The sequence below is a fragment of the Pelobates fuscus genome, chromosome 12 (assembly GCF_036172605.1).
Source record: "Pelobates fuscus isolate aPelFus1 chromosome 12, aPelFus1.pri, whole genome shotgun sequence".
NCBI classification, from domain to species: domain Eukaryota; kingdom Metazoa; phylum Chordata; class Amphibia; order Anura; family Pelobatidae; genus Pelobates; species Pelobates fuscus.
In genome coordinates, this window is record NC_086328.1 from 5,165,372 (window position 1) to 5,181,616 (window position 16,245).

Sequence of the window (16,245 nt, forward strand, 5' to 3'; positions counted from 1 at the left end):
GTGTCTGATGTCATTGGCTGTGCAGGGTTACAGTGTAGAACCTACAGTGTCTGATTTTGGAGTCCTGTGTTTGAGGTCATTGGCTGTGCAGGCGCAGGGTTACAGTGTAGGACCTACAGCGGCTGTGATTTTGGAGTCCTGTGTCGGATGTCATTGGCTGTGCAGGGTTACAGTGTAGAACCTACAGTGTCTGATTTTGGAGTCCTGTGTCTGATGTCATTGGCTGTGCAGGCGCAGGGTTACAGTGTAGAACCTACAGTGTCTGATTTTGGAGTCCTGTGTTTGATGTCATTGGCTGTGCAGGGTTACAGTGTAGGACCTACAGTGTCTGATTTTGGAGTCCTGTGTCTGATGTCATTGGCTGTGCAGGCGCAGGGTTACAGTGTAGGACCTACAGTGTCTGATTTTGGAGTCCTGTGTCTGATGTCATTGGCTGTGCAGGCGCAGGGTTACAGTGTAGAACCTACAGTGTCTGATTTTGGAGTCCTGTGTTTGAGGTCATTGGCTGTGCAGGCGCAGGGTTACAGTGTAGGACCTACAGCGGCTGTGATTTTGGAGTCCTGTGTCGGATGTCATTGGCTGTGCAGGCGCAGGGTTACAGTGTAGAACCCACAGTGTCTGATTTTGGAGTCCTGTGTCTGATGTCATTGGCTGTGCAGGGTTACAGTGTAGAACCTACAGTGTCTGATTTTGGAGTCCTGTGTTTGAGGTCATTGGCTGTGCAGGCGCAGGGTTACAGTGTAGGACCTACAGCGGCTGTGATTTTGGAGTCCTGTGTCGGATGTCATTGGCTGTGCAGGGTTACAGTGTAGAACCTACAGTGTCTGATTTTGGAGTCCTGTGTCTGATGTCATTGGCTGTGCAGGCGCAGGGTTACAGTGTAGAACCTACAGTGTCTGATTTTGGAGTCCTGTGTTTGATGTCATTGGCTGTGCAGGTGCAGGGTTTCGCTTTTACAGCCAATGCTAGTATGAAGGACCTGTGATGTCACTGATGACATAGTGAGGCTTTCTAACTGCGCACACGCTGTTCCAGCATGCCTAGGGATCGGACACGGATTGGTTCTATAGAACGGAGAAGAAGCAGGTGGATATGTATTTTTTTTACATTTAAATCCTATTTGCCTGCTTTGTCAGCTTGCAGAGTGAGACAATGGTCTCATCCTAAGCTAATGAAGCTAACATTTTTGATGGAAACAGTTATCTTAATGTGGTGCATGTCCCTTTAATTTCATTAAGAGGTGCCGGAAATCTAAACAGTAATCAGAAGACTATAGGGTTAGGAATGTATGTTTGTATTCATAACTCTAGAGTTGTTATTATTAATAAATTCTAAATGAACTCACTGTGCAATGAGGGAAGCTAAAAAATCCCTTAGGCTCCTTTTCTAACAAACGTGTAGGGAGGCTGCGCGAATCTCAGCCAGGGGAGGTGTGCGTAGGGCTGCATAGACTTGTGAGCAGAGGCCCAATCTATACACCAGACCTGCTTCATTAAAGGAATACTTCAGATTGATGAAATGCTGTGTGTGTCTGGAGTCTGTCATTGTGATTGTGTGCGCATGCAAGTCAACGTGTAGACCTTTAATCGCCCTCATACACATTGAATACACCATAGATCATAAAGATGCACAGTGTATTCAATATAAAATAGAAAGATTTACTCACCTCTCCTGCTTTCCAGTAGGGATGTGCACGGGCAAAAACTTTGGTTCGGTTCTGAAATTCAGGTAAGTAAAAAGATTTGTCTGGTTCGGCAATTCGGACCAATGGCATTCGGTTCGGTTTGGGACTTCTGCAATTCTGAACTTAGGCAAATTCGAACCCTAACCCTAAGCCTATGGCAACCACCGCGCATGCTATATTTGGAGATCAGGTGGACCTCCTGTGGGAAGGTTTTTCTGCTCTACCTTGTGATTTTTAAATGTTCTTTTCCTCCTAATCTATACATTTTTAGCAAAAACCATTTATGCTCTAATGACCATTCGTTGTGTGGAACATGACAGGTGCCCTTTAAGTTAAACTTGATCTGATGCGGAGAGTGTCCCTTTCAGTTTGAAACTCAATTTGAATTCCTAACAATAGAAATCATTGAGATCTTTAGTTTTACTAATATTCCCGAAAATATCAAGTTCACTTCGTTAAAAAGTCCCACGTTAGTAAATAACGCAGTGAGGGGCACGTTCCCCAACTCAGGGCGCTATAATGGCATCTGACACACAGCAGGATGTCAGCCAGATAAATGGTACATATTAATAAAGGTAGGTACTTAACAAAAACAGGGAACCCAGACATTTCCAGAACACGCGGGTGCACCACCGTATCGCCTTCCCTGTACAAGACATTCATCTGATTGGAGACATTACATAAGAAGTGATTTATATCAGACTATGCAGCTGGGGAGAGTTTACCCCCTCGGGAAACGTTCTGTTTCTTACAGTAAAACATGCTTCAAGGAAAGGTGTCAGAACTACACACAAAAGGTGCTAAAAAGAGATATAAAAAAATAAAAAATAAATAACCTACTTTATTACACAAACGCTAAGCAATTAAAGGGACAGGGACAGTAAAGAGCAATAAATCCAAACGTTCCTGTTCTTGGGATTTTGGCTATAGTACAATGTTTCAATTTGCCAATTTGCTGCTGTGATAGCACCAATCTATTGACCGACTGAACCCGCTCTCACAATGGTCCATATACAGAGGCAAACACCACAGACGGTCAGAATGACAGAAACATAGAATGTGACGGCAGATTAGAACCATTCGGCACATCTAGTCTGCCCAATTTTATAAATACTTTTAAATTAGTCCCATGCCTTATCTTAAAGGGACACTCCAATCACCCAGACCACTTCTGCCCATTGGGTTTTTATAAACTGCAATAATTACCTTGCAGGGGTAAGTCATTCTAAAAAAGACTTCCGGGTTCTTAAAACCTGAAAAAAAGTGTTTTAAACTACGCTGGACGTCCTCACGTAATGCATGAGGACCTCCAGCGTCGCCGGAATCCCCATAGGAAAGCATTTAATATTGCTTTCCTATGGGGAGGTCTAATGCTTGCACATGGCCATTGCCGCGCATGCGCATAGGTCTCCGGCGGGGGAGAGGAGTGGGCGGAGCCTGATTCAGGTAAGTCACTGAAGGGGTTTTAAACTCTTCAACAACATGGGATGGGGGGTGGGAGGGAGAGGTTTTTCCTGGCACTGGAGAGTCCCTTTAAGTCTAGGATAGCCTTATGCCTATCCCATGCTTAAACTCCCTCACAGAGCATTCACAATCTAATCTTGACACACGTTTATACAAAATAACATGTTTGAGGAAGATCTCATAAAAAGGGAAAATAAAGGGACATCCAGTCACTATAGAGTAATCCTTCCAGGAGAATCTCCATATGAAATATTACCACGGGCTTCAAACAAGCTGAAGCTTTAATAAGACCCTTATGGCATTAAGCTAGGTAGGAAGTGGCTCCCAGTTTACCCCAGACCAACACAGTGTGAAATGTCTTGTTTTAGACGCATGGCTCAAATAAGGTACAAATATCTGGCAATGCGGAATCAAATATTTCACACATGATGTCTCACAAAACACGCCAGACACTGCTTGCAAGGCCACCCTGCCCCGTGCCAAACAAACAAACTACAGGAATACATTTACAACAAAATAAAATAAAGTTGGAATGTGCTGACCTGTCTCATGAATTAAAAACGGTCATTTAAGGCAGTTATTTGTCCTCAGTAATTACCAACTGACCTGAAGGTCAGTACTAGTCACTACGCACCATGGCTGACATTTAGCAGTCCATAAACTGGGTTAGTATGATGGGAGTTACAATAAAACTATCCAAATCAAGTGTGACAAAAAATAAATAAACTACTAACAATGTGTTTAGAATTTTAGAGTAAGTAAATATGGATATCCGGATATAGCGTTTTTTCCGCACTTCACAATGTGTCCCGTTTAAAGCGGTTGTTTTGGGGTTTTATGAGACATGTATAGAGCCTACTCAAAAGAAGAGGAAATCTCACGCGTGTCCAATGATGCCAGCTGCTCTTTTTTGAGGATTTGTGCCACCATAAACAGGGCAAAACAATACATCAAACCTGAGACTATGGGACGGGAACTCAACTACAGGACTGTCCTGCTGAATCCAGGACTGTTGGGAAGTATAACACGGAAATGTCGCAATGAATGTCGCTTGTTAAGGTGCCTACAGCAAAATTTTTATAAAACTACTTTTGAGCACGGCTGCAGAACACGGGCACAGCTCGGCCATACATATCCCATAATTCTCTGGGGCTTCCTGGAAGCATACGTTGCATTTGGTTTTGGAAGTGTAAGACAGTTACGGGTTAAAGTCCTTTTTTTCTATTGTGTAAAAACACAATCTGGAATCTCACAAGACATTTTTTTGGATGATGGTCCCATGATGAGAATCGCACACATTATTATACTTTATGTGTTTGTTTAATTACCGGATCTCTGCTGTGTGACTCGACAGGAGGAGGATGTCAGTCATCGACGAGGATTTAACTTCATTCAATGGCATTCTGAAAGAGTCTTAGACTTCAGAAAAAGGGACCCATCAGGTAATGTAAGCTCTTCTATAAGTGAAGACAAACAAGACAGCAAGCGCCCAACCCACGGGTCAGGTAGGTATGTGTTCCAGTTCATAAAACAGAACTTACTACTAGTACTTACCTAGAGAGAGGGACCCCCGCCAAGGCACGAAATAGATACCCACAGAACCACCACGGGACAGCTGAGTGGTCATCTAATACACGAGACATTCTATTGTGGCATCCAATCTACAAGGCCATCACAGAGACAGCAGGATGTCCCTAGAAACACAAAACTCAGACAGTTAGCGCATATAAGACAGCCCAAGCTAATAGTTATGACAGCCATTCAATACGACCAGCCGGGGGCCCCACAGATCGCCACTCAAAGAGACAGAATGTGACAGTCAGGCGCAGACACCCAAAACAAGACAATAAACGTAACGGGATAAACAGCAAGTAGGAATTGGATCCTCCAGGATTTTAAGACAGTGCATGAAAGGGGCTGCCGGAACAATGTAGCATTCATATGCTACAGCAAGGAAGCCATTTCATTGATGGACAAAAAAAACAAAACAAAGACAACCTTCTGATCTACTGCAGCCGCATTTGAAATGTATATACAATAGGGCATCACTTTCCATACAGTACGGGGGAGTGACACATGCACATGATTAATCTGGAAATGCAAGAGACAGACACACCTCCCAGCCCCCCCCTTATAATACGATTATTACAATTAATTATAAAGGGGAAACATGGTCTGCAGCGCTGTATAACAGAACGCGTTGAATTTGGTTAAAGGTTAAAATGCCTCTCCTAATCCTTAAGTAATTGGCAAGTCTATAGATACCATATCTGCAGCCTGCGAATGCAGGTATAATCCCTGCTTGCACACAGGTGAGTTAATCAACACTAGGCAAGTTGATTGCGTCACCTGTGTGTAAGCAGGGATTTGGGAGTTTCTGGATTTGTTAATCTGTGGAATATGATTACATATATACAAATGTAGTAAGTAAATCATAAAGTTATTTGTATTTATTATTATCACCGCCATAACTGGTTCTGTTTGGGGGCAAACAGCTACTTTTGGAGCATACCAAAGAACCTTTGTGCTGGGAGCAATAAGGATTCTTCCAAAAACACTTTGCCCAAAATATTTCTCTACTTTTACCTTGCAATTTAATTATGCCGCTTGGTGCAGATATATACAAAATGTTGTGAAAGATATGAGTTTGTTTAAAAAGAGTAATATTTGGCTACAAGGGGGACACCAGGTGGGCTGGTTGAGCATAATAAGATTAGACCCGTGGCAAGGCTGAGCTATGTTGGAGCAGTTGCATTGAGTTTATTGATCATTGTGGGAGCAGTTCTATTGCCCGGCTGAGCATTGTGGGAGCAGTTCCATGGCCTGGCTGAGCACAGTGGGAGTAGTTGTGTTGGGCTGGCTGAGGTCAGTGTGAGTAGTAGTATTCAGTTGGCTGTCCTAATGTGTTTTATACCCCACCTTCTATAGACTGTAAGCTTGTTTGAGCAGGGTCCTCTTCAACCTATCGTTCCTGTACGTTTTCTTGTAATTGTCCTATTTATAGTTATAGTTCCATTGAGTTGGCTGAGCTCAGTGGGAGTTGCTGCATTGAGTTGGCTGAGCACAGTGAAAGTTGTTGCATTGGTTTGGCTGAGCTCAGTGGGAGTTGTTGAGTTGGCTAAGCTCAGTTGGAGTTGTTGCATTGGGTTGGCTGAGCACAGTGGGAGTTGTTGCATTGGGTTGGCTGAGCTCAGTGGGAGTTGCTGCATTGAGTTGGCTGAGCTCAGTGGGAGTTGTTGCATTGGGTTGGCTGAGCTCAGTGGGAGTTGCTGCATTGAGTTGGCTGAGCTCAGTGGGAGTTGTTGCATTGAGTTGGCTGAGCTTAGTGGGAGTTGCTGCATTGAGTTGGCTGAGCTCAGTGGGAGTTGTTGCATTGAGTTGGCTGAGCTCAGTGGGAGTTGTTGCATTGGGTTGGCTGAGCTTAGTGGGAGTTGCTGCATTGGGTTGGATGAGCACAGTGGGAGTTGCTGCATTGGGTTGGCTGAGCTCAGCGGGAGTTGTTGCATTGGGTTGGCTGAGCTCAGTGGGAGTTGTTGCATTGGGTTGGCTGAGCTCAGTGGGAGTTGTTGCATTGGGTTGGCTGAGCTCAGTGGGAGTTGTTGCATTGGGTTGGCTGAGCTCAGTGGGAGTTGTTGCATTGGGTTGGCTGAGCTCAGTGGGAGTTGTTGCATTGGGTTGGCTGAGCTCAGTGGGAGTTGTTGCATTGAGTTGGCTGAGCTCAGTGGGAGTTGCTGCATTGAGTTGGCTGAGCTCAGTGGGAGTTGCTGCATTGAGTTGGCTGAGCTCAGTGGGAGTTGCTGCATTGGGTTGGCTGAGCTCAGTGGGAGTTGCTGCATTGACTTGGCTGAGCACAGTGGGAGTTGATGCATTGGGTTGGCTGAGCTCAGTGGGAGTTGATGCATTGGGTTGGCTGAGCTCAGTGGGAGTTGATGCATTGGGTTGGCTGAGTTTAGTGGGAGTTGCTGCATTGAGTTGGCTGAGCTCAGTGGGAGTTGTTGCATTGGGTTGGCTGAGCTCAGTGGGAGTTGCTGCATTGGGTTGGCTGAGCTCAGTGGGAGTTGCTGCATTGGGTTGGCTGAGCTCAGTGGGAGTTGCTGCATTGAGTTGGCTGAGCTTAGTGGGAGTTGCTGCATTGAGTTGGCTGAGCTCAGTGGGAGTTGCTGCATTGAGTTGGCTGAGCTTAGTGGGAGTTGTTGCATTGGGTTGGCTGAGCTCAGTGGGAGTTGCTGCATTGGGTTGGCTGAGCTTAGTGGGAGTTGTTGCATTGGGTTGGCTGAGCTCAGTGGGAGTTGTTGCATTGGGTTGGCTGAGCTCAGTGGGAGTTGCTGCATTGGGTTGGCTGAGCTCAGTGGGAGTTGCTGCATTGGGTTGGCTGAGCTCAGTGGGAGTTGCTGCATTGGGTTGGCTGAGCTCAGTGGGAGTTGCTGCATTGAGTTGGCTGAGCTCAGTGGGAGGTGTTGCATTGGGTTGGCTGAGCTCAGTGGGAGTATCTGCATTGGGTTGGCTGAGCTCAGTGGGAGTTGTTGCATTGGGTTGGCTGAGCTCAGTGGGAGTTGTTGCATTGGGTTGGCTGAGCTCAGTGGGAGTTGTTGCATTGAGTTGGCTGAGCTCAGTGGGAGGTGTTGCATTGGGTTGGCTGAGCTCAGTGGGAGTTGCTGCATTGAGTTGGCTGAGCTCAGTGGGAGTTGCTGCATTGAGTTGGCTGAGCTCAGTGGGAGTTGTTGCATTGGGTTGGCTGAGCTCAGTGGGAGTTGTTGCATTGGGTTGGCTGAGCTCAGTGGGAGTTGTTGCATTGGGTTGGCTGAGCTCAGTGGGAGTTGTTGCATTGAGTTGGCTGAGCTCAGTGGGAGTTGTTGCATTGGGTTGGCTGAGCTCAGTGGGAGGTGTTGCATTGGGTTGGCTGAGCTCAGTGGGAGTTGAATACTTTGTAACTTTTCATTCAGAGATGAAAGTTTACAGACCACTCTCTGCATGTGATCCCTTGCCACGCCCAGTGGGCGGTACCCAGGGTGGGGCTGCAGACAGGATTGATAGAGGAGACAGCCAATCAGAAGTGGTCACCTGCCCGGGCCCCGCCCACCGAGTACACCTGGGCTCAGCCCCCAGTTAAAGGTCGGAGCGAGAGCGGAGCGAGCAGTGATTGCTGAGAGGCTGAGAATGGGGGGCAGCGGGTGGCTCTGTGCCCTGCTCTGTGCCCTACAGGTAGGTACCAGCCTGGGGGAGAGACCACCGACCGACAGGAATCCCCCCCTCTCCCTATCTGTGCCCTGTCCCATGTGCCCCACCACCAGCCTATCTGTGCCATGTGCCCCCCTATCTGTGCCCTGTCCCATGTGCCCCACCACCAGCCTATCTGTGCCATGTGCCCCCCTATCTGTGCCCTGTCCCATGTGCCCCACCACCAGCCTATCTGTGCCATGTGCCCCCCTATCTGTGCCCTGTCCCATGTGCCCCACCACCAGCATATCTGTGCCATGTCCCCCCATCTGTGCCCTGTCCCATGTTCCCCCCATATCTGTGCCATGTGCCCCACCACCATCCTATCTGTCCCATGTGCCTCCCTGTCTGTTCCATGTGCCTCCCTAACTGTGCCCCATATCTGTCCCATGTGCCCCCCTGTCTGTTCCATGCGCCTCCATCTGTGCCCTGTCTCATGTGCCCCACCACCAGACTATCTGTGCCATGTGTCCCCATCTCTGTGCCCTATTCCATGTGCCCCCAGCAGCCCGCTATCTCAGCCCCCTATCTGTCCCATGTGTCTCTTTGAACGTGGTTGTACCAAGCGAAGTGTCTGACTCGTCTCCCTCTCCCTCTGCCCCTGCAGGTTGTGTGCTCCCTGAGTTCTGATGCTCCTGGATGTGTCCCTGGCTTTTCCTCTGGTGACTACACATTCCATGTTAACCGCCGGGAGCTGGAGCGGGGCAGGAAGGTGGGCAGAGGTAAGTGTCTGTCAGAGTGACAGGATTTTATTGTGAATTCATAGAATCCCTGTATACTGGCTGCGCATCCTTTAATAAGGACCAAACTTCTGGGATAAAAGGGAATCATGACATGTCACACATGTCATGTGTCCTTAAGGGGTTAAAGACCTGCAGACTTTATATTAGTCCATGTTCTACTGTCTTCCTGCGGAGATTAGAGAGTGACAGTCCGTGGCTATGTTTAATGAATTCTAAGGCGTGGTATAACTGTGCATCAAGGAGAGGCGGATGGATTAATCACTCTGAGCATCATATAAATCACCACCAACACCACTCGTATAACCTCTGACAAATCGCCTGAGATCGTTTCATATTGCGCGTCATGAGTAATGCCAGTGGGGATTCTCTGTGTGCCATCGCACTGCCATCTGAGATTCGTTACCAGACCATGTTTTCCTGGATACGTCACATTCTGCCCATGGTTGGTACAGAAAAAGTGCTGCACTTTAGTATGCAGCATTCACATGCTGCAGGAGGGACACCTATTTAAGGCGAAATCCTAGAGGTGCTGTCTCTAAACTGTTTTCTGCAGCGTATGAATGCTAAGTACAGCATGGCTGACATTTCCATGGGTTCTTGTGTGTGGTTTTATTGTCTTTGACGAAACCTTGTTGTAAAGGAGTTACCCTGGTAAAAGCCTCACAAACCAGTTTCTGAACTAATGTCCTTTGATGCTCAGTCACCCTTTTATGTTGGCAGAGTTTTGTGGGAGACCTGGTTCCGAAGTAGCTGGGGGGTGCAAGGCATTCCATCCCTGAATTAAGGGGGCCCCTGTGTCCCTTAAGCTCTCTATAGTGAAATAACTGCATATTTAATGTGTTTCTACCCGTTGGCAACGTTTTTGACACTTGGTTGAAAAACCTGTTTTTGTTTGTTTGGTTTTTTTTTCTCAAACTTTCTGAAAGGCGTGCTTTCAGCCGGTATGGGACCTCCGTGGCGCCTCCCCCCCCCCCCCCCCCCCCAATCTTTCTTTCACATTATCTGTCTATAGAACAGCTGTTTTGTCACCTTGTTTTAGTGTTGGGTGTCTCCGGGTGCCACTGATACCTTTGTATTATGTGAGAATGTTTGTACAAGTTATAAGAAACTCAATCCCAGACATAGGGAGTACTCCGGGGTGCACAGTGAGGGGAAGGGATCACCACGTGGGCATCTTTTGAACCCTCCAGTGTTATAATGTGCTGGTATAAGGTGGTGCCAGGTATCTGATCTTATTGCACACCGTTTTCCTGGGTTCTCCAGTTTCATACCTTGCTGGGAGGGGGTGAGGGGGGGATGTTTATACAAACTGCTATCTCAGTCTGTGGATGCAGGCGGCTTCGCTTATCTCATATAAATCATTCTAGTGAGTTTATGGCTGACTCAGGACTGCCATTCCCACAATACTCTTGATTAGGACAGTCCCACGACTGGTGTCCCCATCTCCCAGTTGTGGGGTGTTGTCTTGCTTTTGGGGACAGCAGACCCCTCATTACGTCCCTAAATTGCAGCCAGTTTGTAGCTTGCAATAGTGCACATTCTGGCCTCCAGTGTGCTCTGCTGTGACCTTCTTGGTGTCACTAGCTTGTCCCCTGCTGTCCTGACTCCATGCCACATTGCCCAGGCATTCTCAGACACATGTCCCCCATTGTCCTCTGGTGTTGTCTTGCTGGGCAGGAGAGCTTCCTGTTTGAAGTGTTAAGGTGATTGTTACTTGCCCTCCCCCACTCGGAGGAAGACTGAAGTGTGAATATGCCCCATGCTGTTGATAGCCCTGGTTTAAGGTGTCCCTTTGTTGTCTCTGTGTTTGCACAGTTCTCTTGCAGATCTGTAACTGAAACTTTCCACTGAAACTGCTTCAGCCCCATCCTCCCCCCTCTGCCTGGGTCCCTGAAACAATAGTGAATTGTCAGCCTGTTCCAGGTGCAGTGTGTGTGTGTGCCCGCTACGCAGTGCTCCAGGTGCAGTGTGTGCCCGCTACGCAGTGCTCCAGGTGCAGTGTGTGCCCGCTACGCAGTGCTCCAGGTGCAGTGTGTGCCCGCTACGCAGTGCTCCAGGTGCAGTGTGTGCCCGCTACGCAGTGCTCCAGGTGCAGTGTGTGCCCGCTACGCAGTGCTCCAGGTGCAGTGTGTGCCCGCTACGCAGTGCTCCAGGTGCAGTGTGTGTGTGCCCGCTACGCAGTGCTCCAGGTGCAGTGTGTGTGTGCCCGCTACGCAGTGCTCCAGGTGCAGTGTGTGTGTGCCCGCTACGCAGTGCTCCAGGTGCAGTGTGTGTGTGCCCGCTACGCAGTGCTCCAGGTGCAGTGTGTGTGTGCCCGCTACGCAGTGCTCCAGGTGCAGTGTGTGTGTGCCCGCTACGCAGTGCTCCAGGTGCAGTGTGTGTGTGCCCGCTACGCAGTGCTCCAGGTGCAGTGTGTGTGTGTGTGCGCCCGCTACGCGGTGCTCCAGGTGCAGTGTGTGTGTGTGCCCGCTGCGCGGTGCTCCAGGTGCAGTGTGTGTGTGCCCGCTACGCGGTGCTCCAGGTGCAGTGTGTGTGTGCCCGCTACGCGGTGCTCCAGGTGCAGTGTGTGTGTGCCCGCTACGCGGTGCTCCAGGTGCAGTGTGTGTGTGCCCGCTACGCGGTGCTCCAGGTGCAGTGTGTGTGTGCCCGCTACGCGGTGCTCCAGGTGCAGTGTGTGTGTGCCCGCTACGCGGTGCTCCAGGTGCAGTGTGTGTGTGCCCGCTACGCGGTGCTCCAGGTGGAGTGTGTGTGTGCCCGCTACGCGGTGCTCCAGGTGCAGTGTGTGTGTGCCCGCTACGCGGTGCTCCAGGTGCAGTGTGTGTGTGCCCGCTACGCGGTGCTCCAGGTGCAGTGCGTGTGTGTGCCCGCTACGCGGTGCTCCAGGTGCAGTGTGTGTGTGCCCGCTACGCGGTGCTCCTGGTGCAGTGTGTGTGTGTGTGTGCCCGCTACGCGGTGCTCCTGGTGCAGTGTGTGTGTGTGTGTGCCCGCTACGCGGTGCTCCTGGTGCAGTGTGTGTGTCCGCTACGCGGTGCTCCAGGTGCAGTGTGTGTGCCCGCTACGCGGTGCTCCAGGTGCAGTGTGTGTGCCCGCTACGCGGTGCTCCAGGTGCAGTGTGTGTGCCCGCTACGCGGTGCTCCAGGTGCAGTGTGTGTGCCCGCTACGCGGTGCTCCAGGTGCAGTGTGTGCCCGCTACGCGGTGCTCCAGGTGCAGTGTGTGTGCCCGCTATGCGGTGCTCCAGGTGCAGTGTGTGTGCCCCCGCTACGCGGTGCTCCAGGTGCAGTGTGTGTGCCCCCGCTACGCGGTGCTCCAGGTGCAGTGTGTGTGTGCCCGCTACGCGGTGCTCCAGGTGCAGTGTGTGTGCCCGCTACGCGGTGCTCCAGGTGCAGTGTGTGTGTGTGCCCGCTACGCGGTGCTCCTGGTGCAGTGTGTGTGTGTGCCCGCTACGCGGTGCTCCAGGTGCAGTGTGTGTGTGTGCCCGCTACGCGGTGCTCCAGGTACAGTGTGTGTGTGCCCGCTATGCAGTGCCCCAGTGCTTTTTATCTATTTATGCCCTTGTTATAGATGTTTGTAAACCCCCCATTGGGGTAGGTGATTGACCTTTTTTGAAGTTTCCATTAACCCCTAATTCCCTGCAGTACAGAGGGGGCCTAGGTGTTGGAGCAGGGTGAGATTCGCAGGTGGCTGAGTGTGATGGGATTGCACTGGGGGCTGCAGATTGCTGCTCTAATATCAAGCTGTCCTCGTAGCGAGGTGTTGAAGGCTGACATCCGTGTAAAATAGCAATTTGGTAACCAACCCTGCAGTTAAACCTGGCCACAAAGGGCCATTAGTGGAGTCTAGCTTAATGTGACGCATAAATAAATGTTTGTTGGTAAAACGAATGTGTTTATATGAAGGTGTCGGGACGCCAGGAAGGTTTCCATATTTTTGCGCCTGTTGATGTCAAAGGTTAATCCGTTCTGGCATTCCCGGGGAAACTTGCCCCCAGTAACCTCCACCAAAAATCCAGGCATGTTTTATCTCATTCCTTATCCATCCTGCAAGATTAATATCTCTTAATCTCCGACATACCAGTGTGAGCTCAGTAAATGACTGATTAACTCTAACTCGAAAAGGAATAAGGGAACTTGAAGGGAAAAAGGGGTTTACACCGGTCATATGGATGGATTTATTTATTCCCCCCCCCCCATGTTTTGTTCAATAATGTGACCATGCCCAGTAAAACCGTTTGTTTCTCGCAGTATGAAGACCTGTGTAGAAATATAAAAAAATGGATATATGTGTACTACTGCCTCTTAATCTTAATATAACTTCGTTTTTTTTAATTTTAAACTTGAGGCACCTGGATAAGGTGTAGAGCGGGGGGAGGGGAGGGGGGGGATAGACTATGGTCAGTGTGGGATAAGCTGTAGTGGGGGAATGAAGGGCTATGACCCGTATGGGATAAGCTGTGGCGTGGGGGGGGCTCTGGTCAGTATGGGATAAGCTGTGGGAGGGGGGGGGGAGGGGCTATGGTCAGTATGGGATAAGCTGTAGTGTGGGGGGGGCTACGGTCAGTATGGGATAAGCTGTAATGTGTGTGGGGGGGGCTATGGTCAGTATGGGATAAGCTGTAGTGTAGGGGGGGCTATGGTCAGTATGGGATAAGCTGTAGTGTAGGGGGGGCTATGGTCAGTATGGGATAAGCTGTAGTGTAGGGGGGGCTATGGTCAGTATGGGATAAGCTGTAGTGTAGGGGGGGGGCTATGGTCAGTATGGGATAAGCTGTAGTGTGGGTGTGGGGGGGGCTATGGTCAGTATGGGATAAGCTGAAGTGTTGGGGGGGGGGGGGGCTATGGTCAGTATGGGATAAGCTGTAGTGTGTGGGGGGGGGCTATGGTCAGTATGGGATAAGCTGTAGTGTGTGGGGGGGGGGGGGTGGCTATGGTCAGTATGGGATAAGCTGTAGTGTGGGTGTGGGGGGGGCTATGGTCAGTATGGGATAAGGTTGACTTGCCAGTGACTCACAGAAGATAAATAGATTCTCTAGCTGCACATCTTCTCACCAGCCATACAGCTTCACCTGTGTAAATATCCCATCCCTCTCTCTGCATCTTAAAGGGACAGGACACCCCTTTTTAACCCTATATGCATTGCAGAGGGAGTGGGTGGTACAGAGGACAGTCAGGTCATAAAAGGAAAGCATTCTTCTCTGCCGGGATCTACTGTGTAGTGTTGGCACAGATCGTATCACACTGCCTGTTCCTGCACAGGAGAGAACGGGGACATGTCTGTGTTGTGCCTCGGTGCTTGCTGGCAGTCACCTGTTCAATGCGTATTAAAGTGAAACTGTCAGCACATTACTCGCCCTGCTCATTGTTTGGGGTTTTAGCCGTTTTCTGGTTCGTTTCACTTTGGCATGTTGCCTTACAAAAGGCTGAGGCCGGGAGCATTTCAATGCAAAGTTAAAATAGTTTGTAGAATGGCAAATTCCAGCCGATTGCTGTCATTACGGCGAAGGTTGGGAGATGGAATTTGGCTGTTACTTATTGTCATAGACCGGTGACTGCATAGGACATTTGTTTGTGATTAGTTGAATCCTGTACAGTCCTTATTAATCTGCATGAGTTCAATAGATGCTGTTTATTATATAGAACAGAAAATCCTAACTCCACCCCCAAAAAATATTGCTCCAAATAATTCCTAAAAAGTGAATGTGTCTCTCAGGGTAAGACGCACAATAAATACAAGCCGTGGAGAACGTGTACTGTAACCACCTTCCTGGTGGGAGGGTGTTCCCAGCATATGTCTGTTTATTTGCGAGCTGTACCTATAATGCTAGAATACTTTGTTAAATGTTATAAATAGCTGACATCTTGTAACTATAATCCAGATCTCTCCTCCCTGATTAACAAATCATTAAAACTGTGCAGGTTATCCAGAAACCCAAACTGTCAGAAGCAATCTGGCTTTGTGGTGTAACAGGCCATTCCTAATTGTGGCTCGTTACATCCTTCCACCATGTAACGATAAACACGGACACCCAGCTCTGACTGGAAAGACAATCCATTTGGCCAGTACACCTCTTGTTCCATCGCACACAATTATACTGGCTTGATGGATGAGTCTTTTGTGCCAATGAGGATAAACAAGACTGCTTGGGGGAGGGGTGGCTGATGGATCCATTCTCTAACTTAAGCTAGCCTATCAATTAGCCTAATAAACTTGCCCATGTGCCTACAGAGATAATGGTCTATCTCTGCCTGGACTGATATCTGTAGGCCACTTTCTGGCAATTTACCTTCTGTCAGTGGCTCAGCGGACGTAGAGTGCAACTGGTCACGGCAGAAACCTGCTCTTTAACGGTTTAGTTCTTTGTGATTTAGCAAAAATGTAAAGTCCTGAGCTAGTAGCCAGGCCTAAAATGTACTCTCCACCTCAAAATAGACGCAATAGCTAACTTGGGTCCTTCCAGTCTAAATTGAATTGCCTGAGGTTAACGCTGACTCCGTCTGTCAGTGAATAAGCGGCATCCATTTCACGGTTACTTATTTACACAGTTGTGGAAGGTGATCTCTGGGGGCCCTTTTAGGTATTTTGGATGGTTTTCCCTTGTCTGGCCAGTCCTGACAGAGCAGGTAGCCAGCCAGTATCCCTCAGTAAGCCATGTTGCATCCATGCTAGTCTATAAAGTAAATAAAGGACTTGCAGGACACATTGTGACTCATTCGTTGTGATACAGATCAATGTGGATCACTACTGTAGAGGCAGCACATGGTCTCTTTGCCCTGTGACCCTTAGGACTTGTTGAACTGTTTACCTTATACCGTGAATTGCTTTATTGTAGCACAATGTGTGGTTTGTGTATTTGCAGGCCTGGAGCTTACCTACTGGATGTTTATCAATGTATTGATCAGTTATTTTATACAAACCCGTCTTATCTTTTTAACCCCTTAAGGACCAAACTTCTGGAATAAAAGGGAATCATGACATGTCACACGTCATGTGTCCTTAAGGGATTAAAGAGCTGCTTTAGCCCATGGAACTGGTGGTTGGCCTTTGATGGGGGAACTCCTTGCATTAACCCAGCGTTGACTTTCTGTAGGACGTTAAAGCAAGACTTTGAGCTGAACAGTTAGGTTCTCTATGTAAAATGG

The 16,245-nt window shown here is 48.8% G+C and overlaps 1 protein-coding gene across 2 annotated transcripts in view; it reads left to right on the forward strand.

The window, feature by feature from the left end:
• Nucleotides 1-8,272: 8,272 nt before the first annotated feature.
• LOC134579106 (blastomere cadherin-like) overlaps nt 8,273-16,245 on the forward strand; it is a 31,521-nt gene continuing 23,548 nt past the window's right edge. For both annotated transcript variants that reach the window (XM_063438272.1, XM_063438273.1), the window contains exons 1-2: nt 8,273-8,350; nt 8,973-9,087. In XM_063438272.1, coding sequence (XP_063294342.1) covers nt 8,306-8,350; nt 8,973-9,087 — 160 coding nt within the window. In that variant the 5' untranslated portion in view covers nt 8,273-8,305. The remainder of the gene's footprint in view (nt 8,351-8,972; nt 9,088-16,245) is intronic.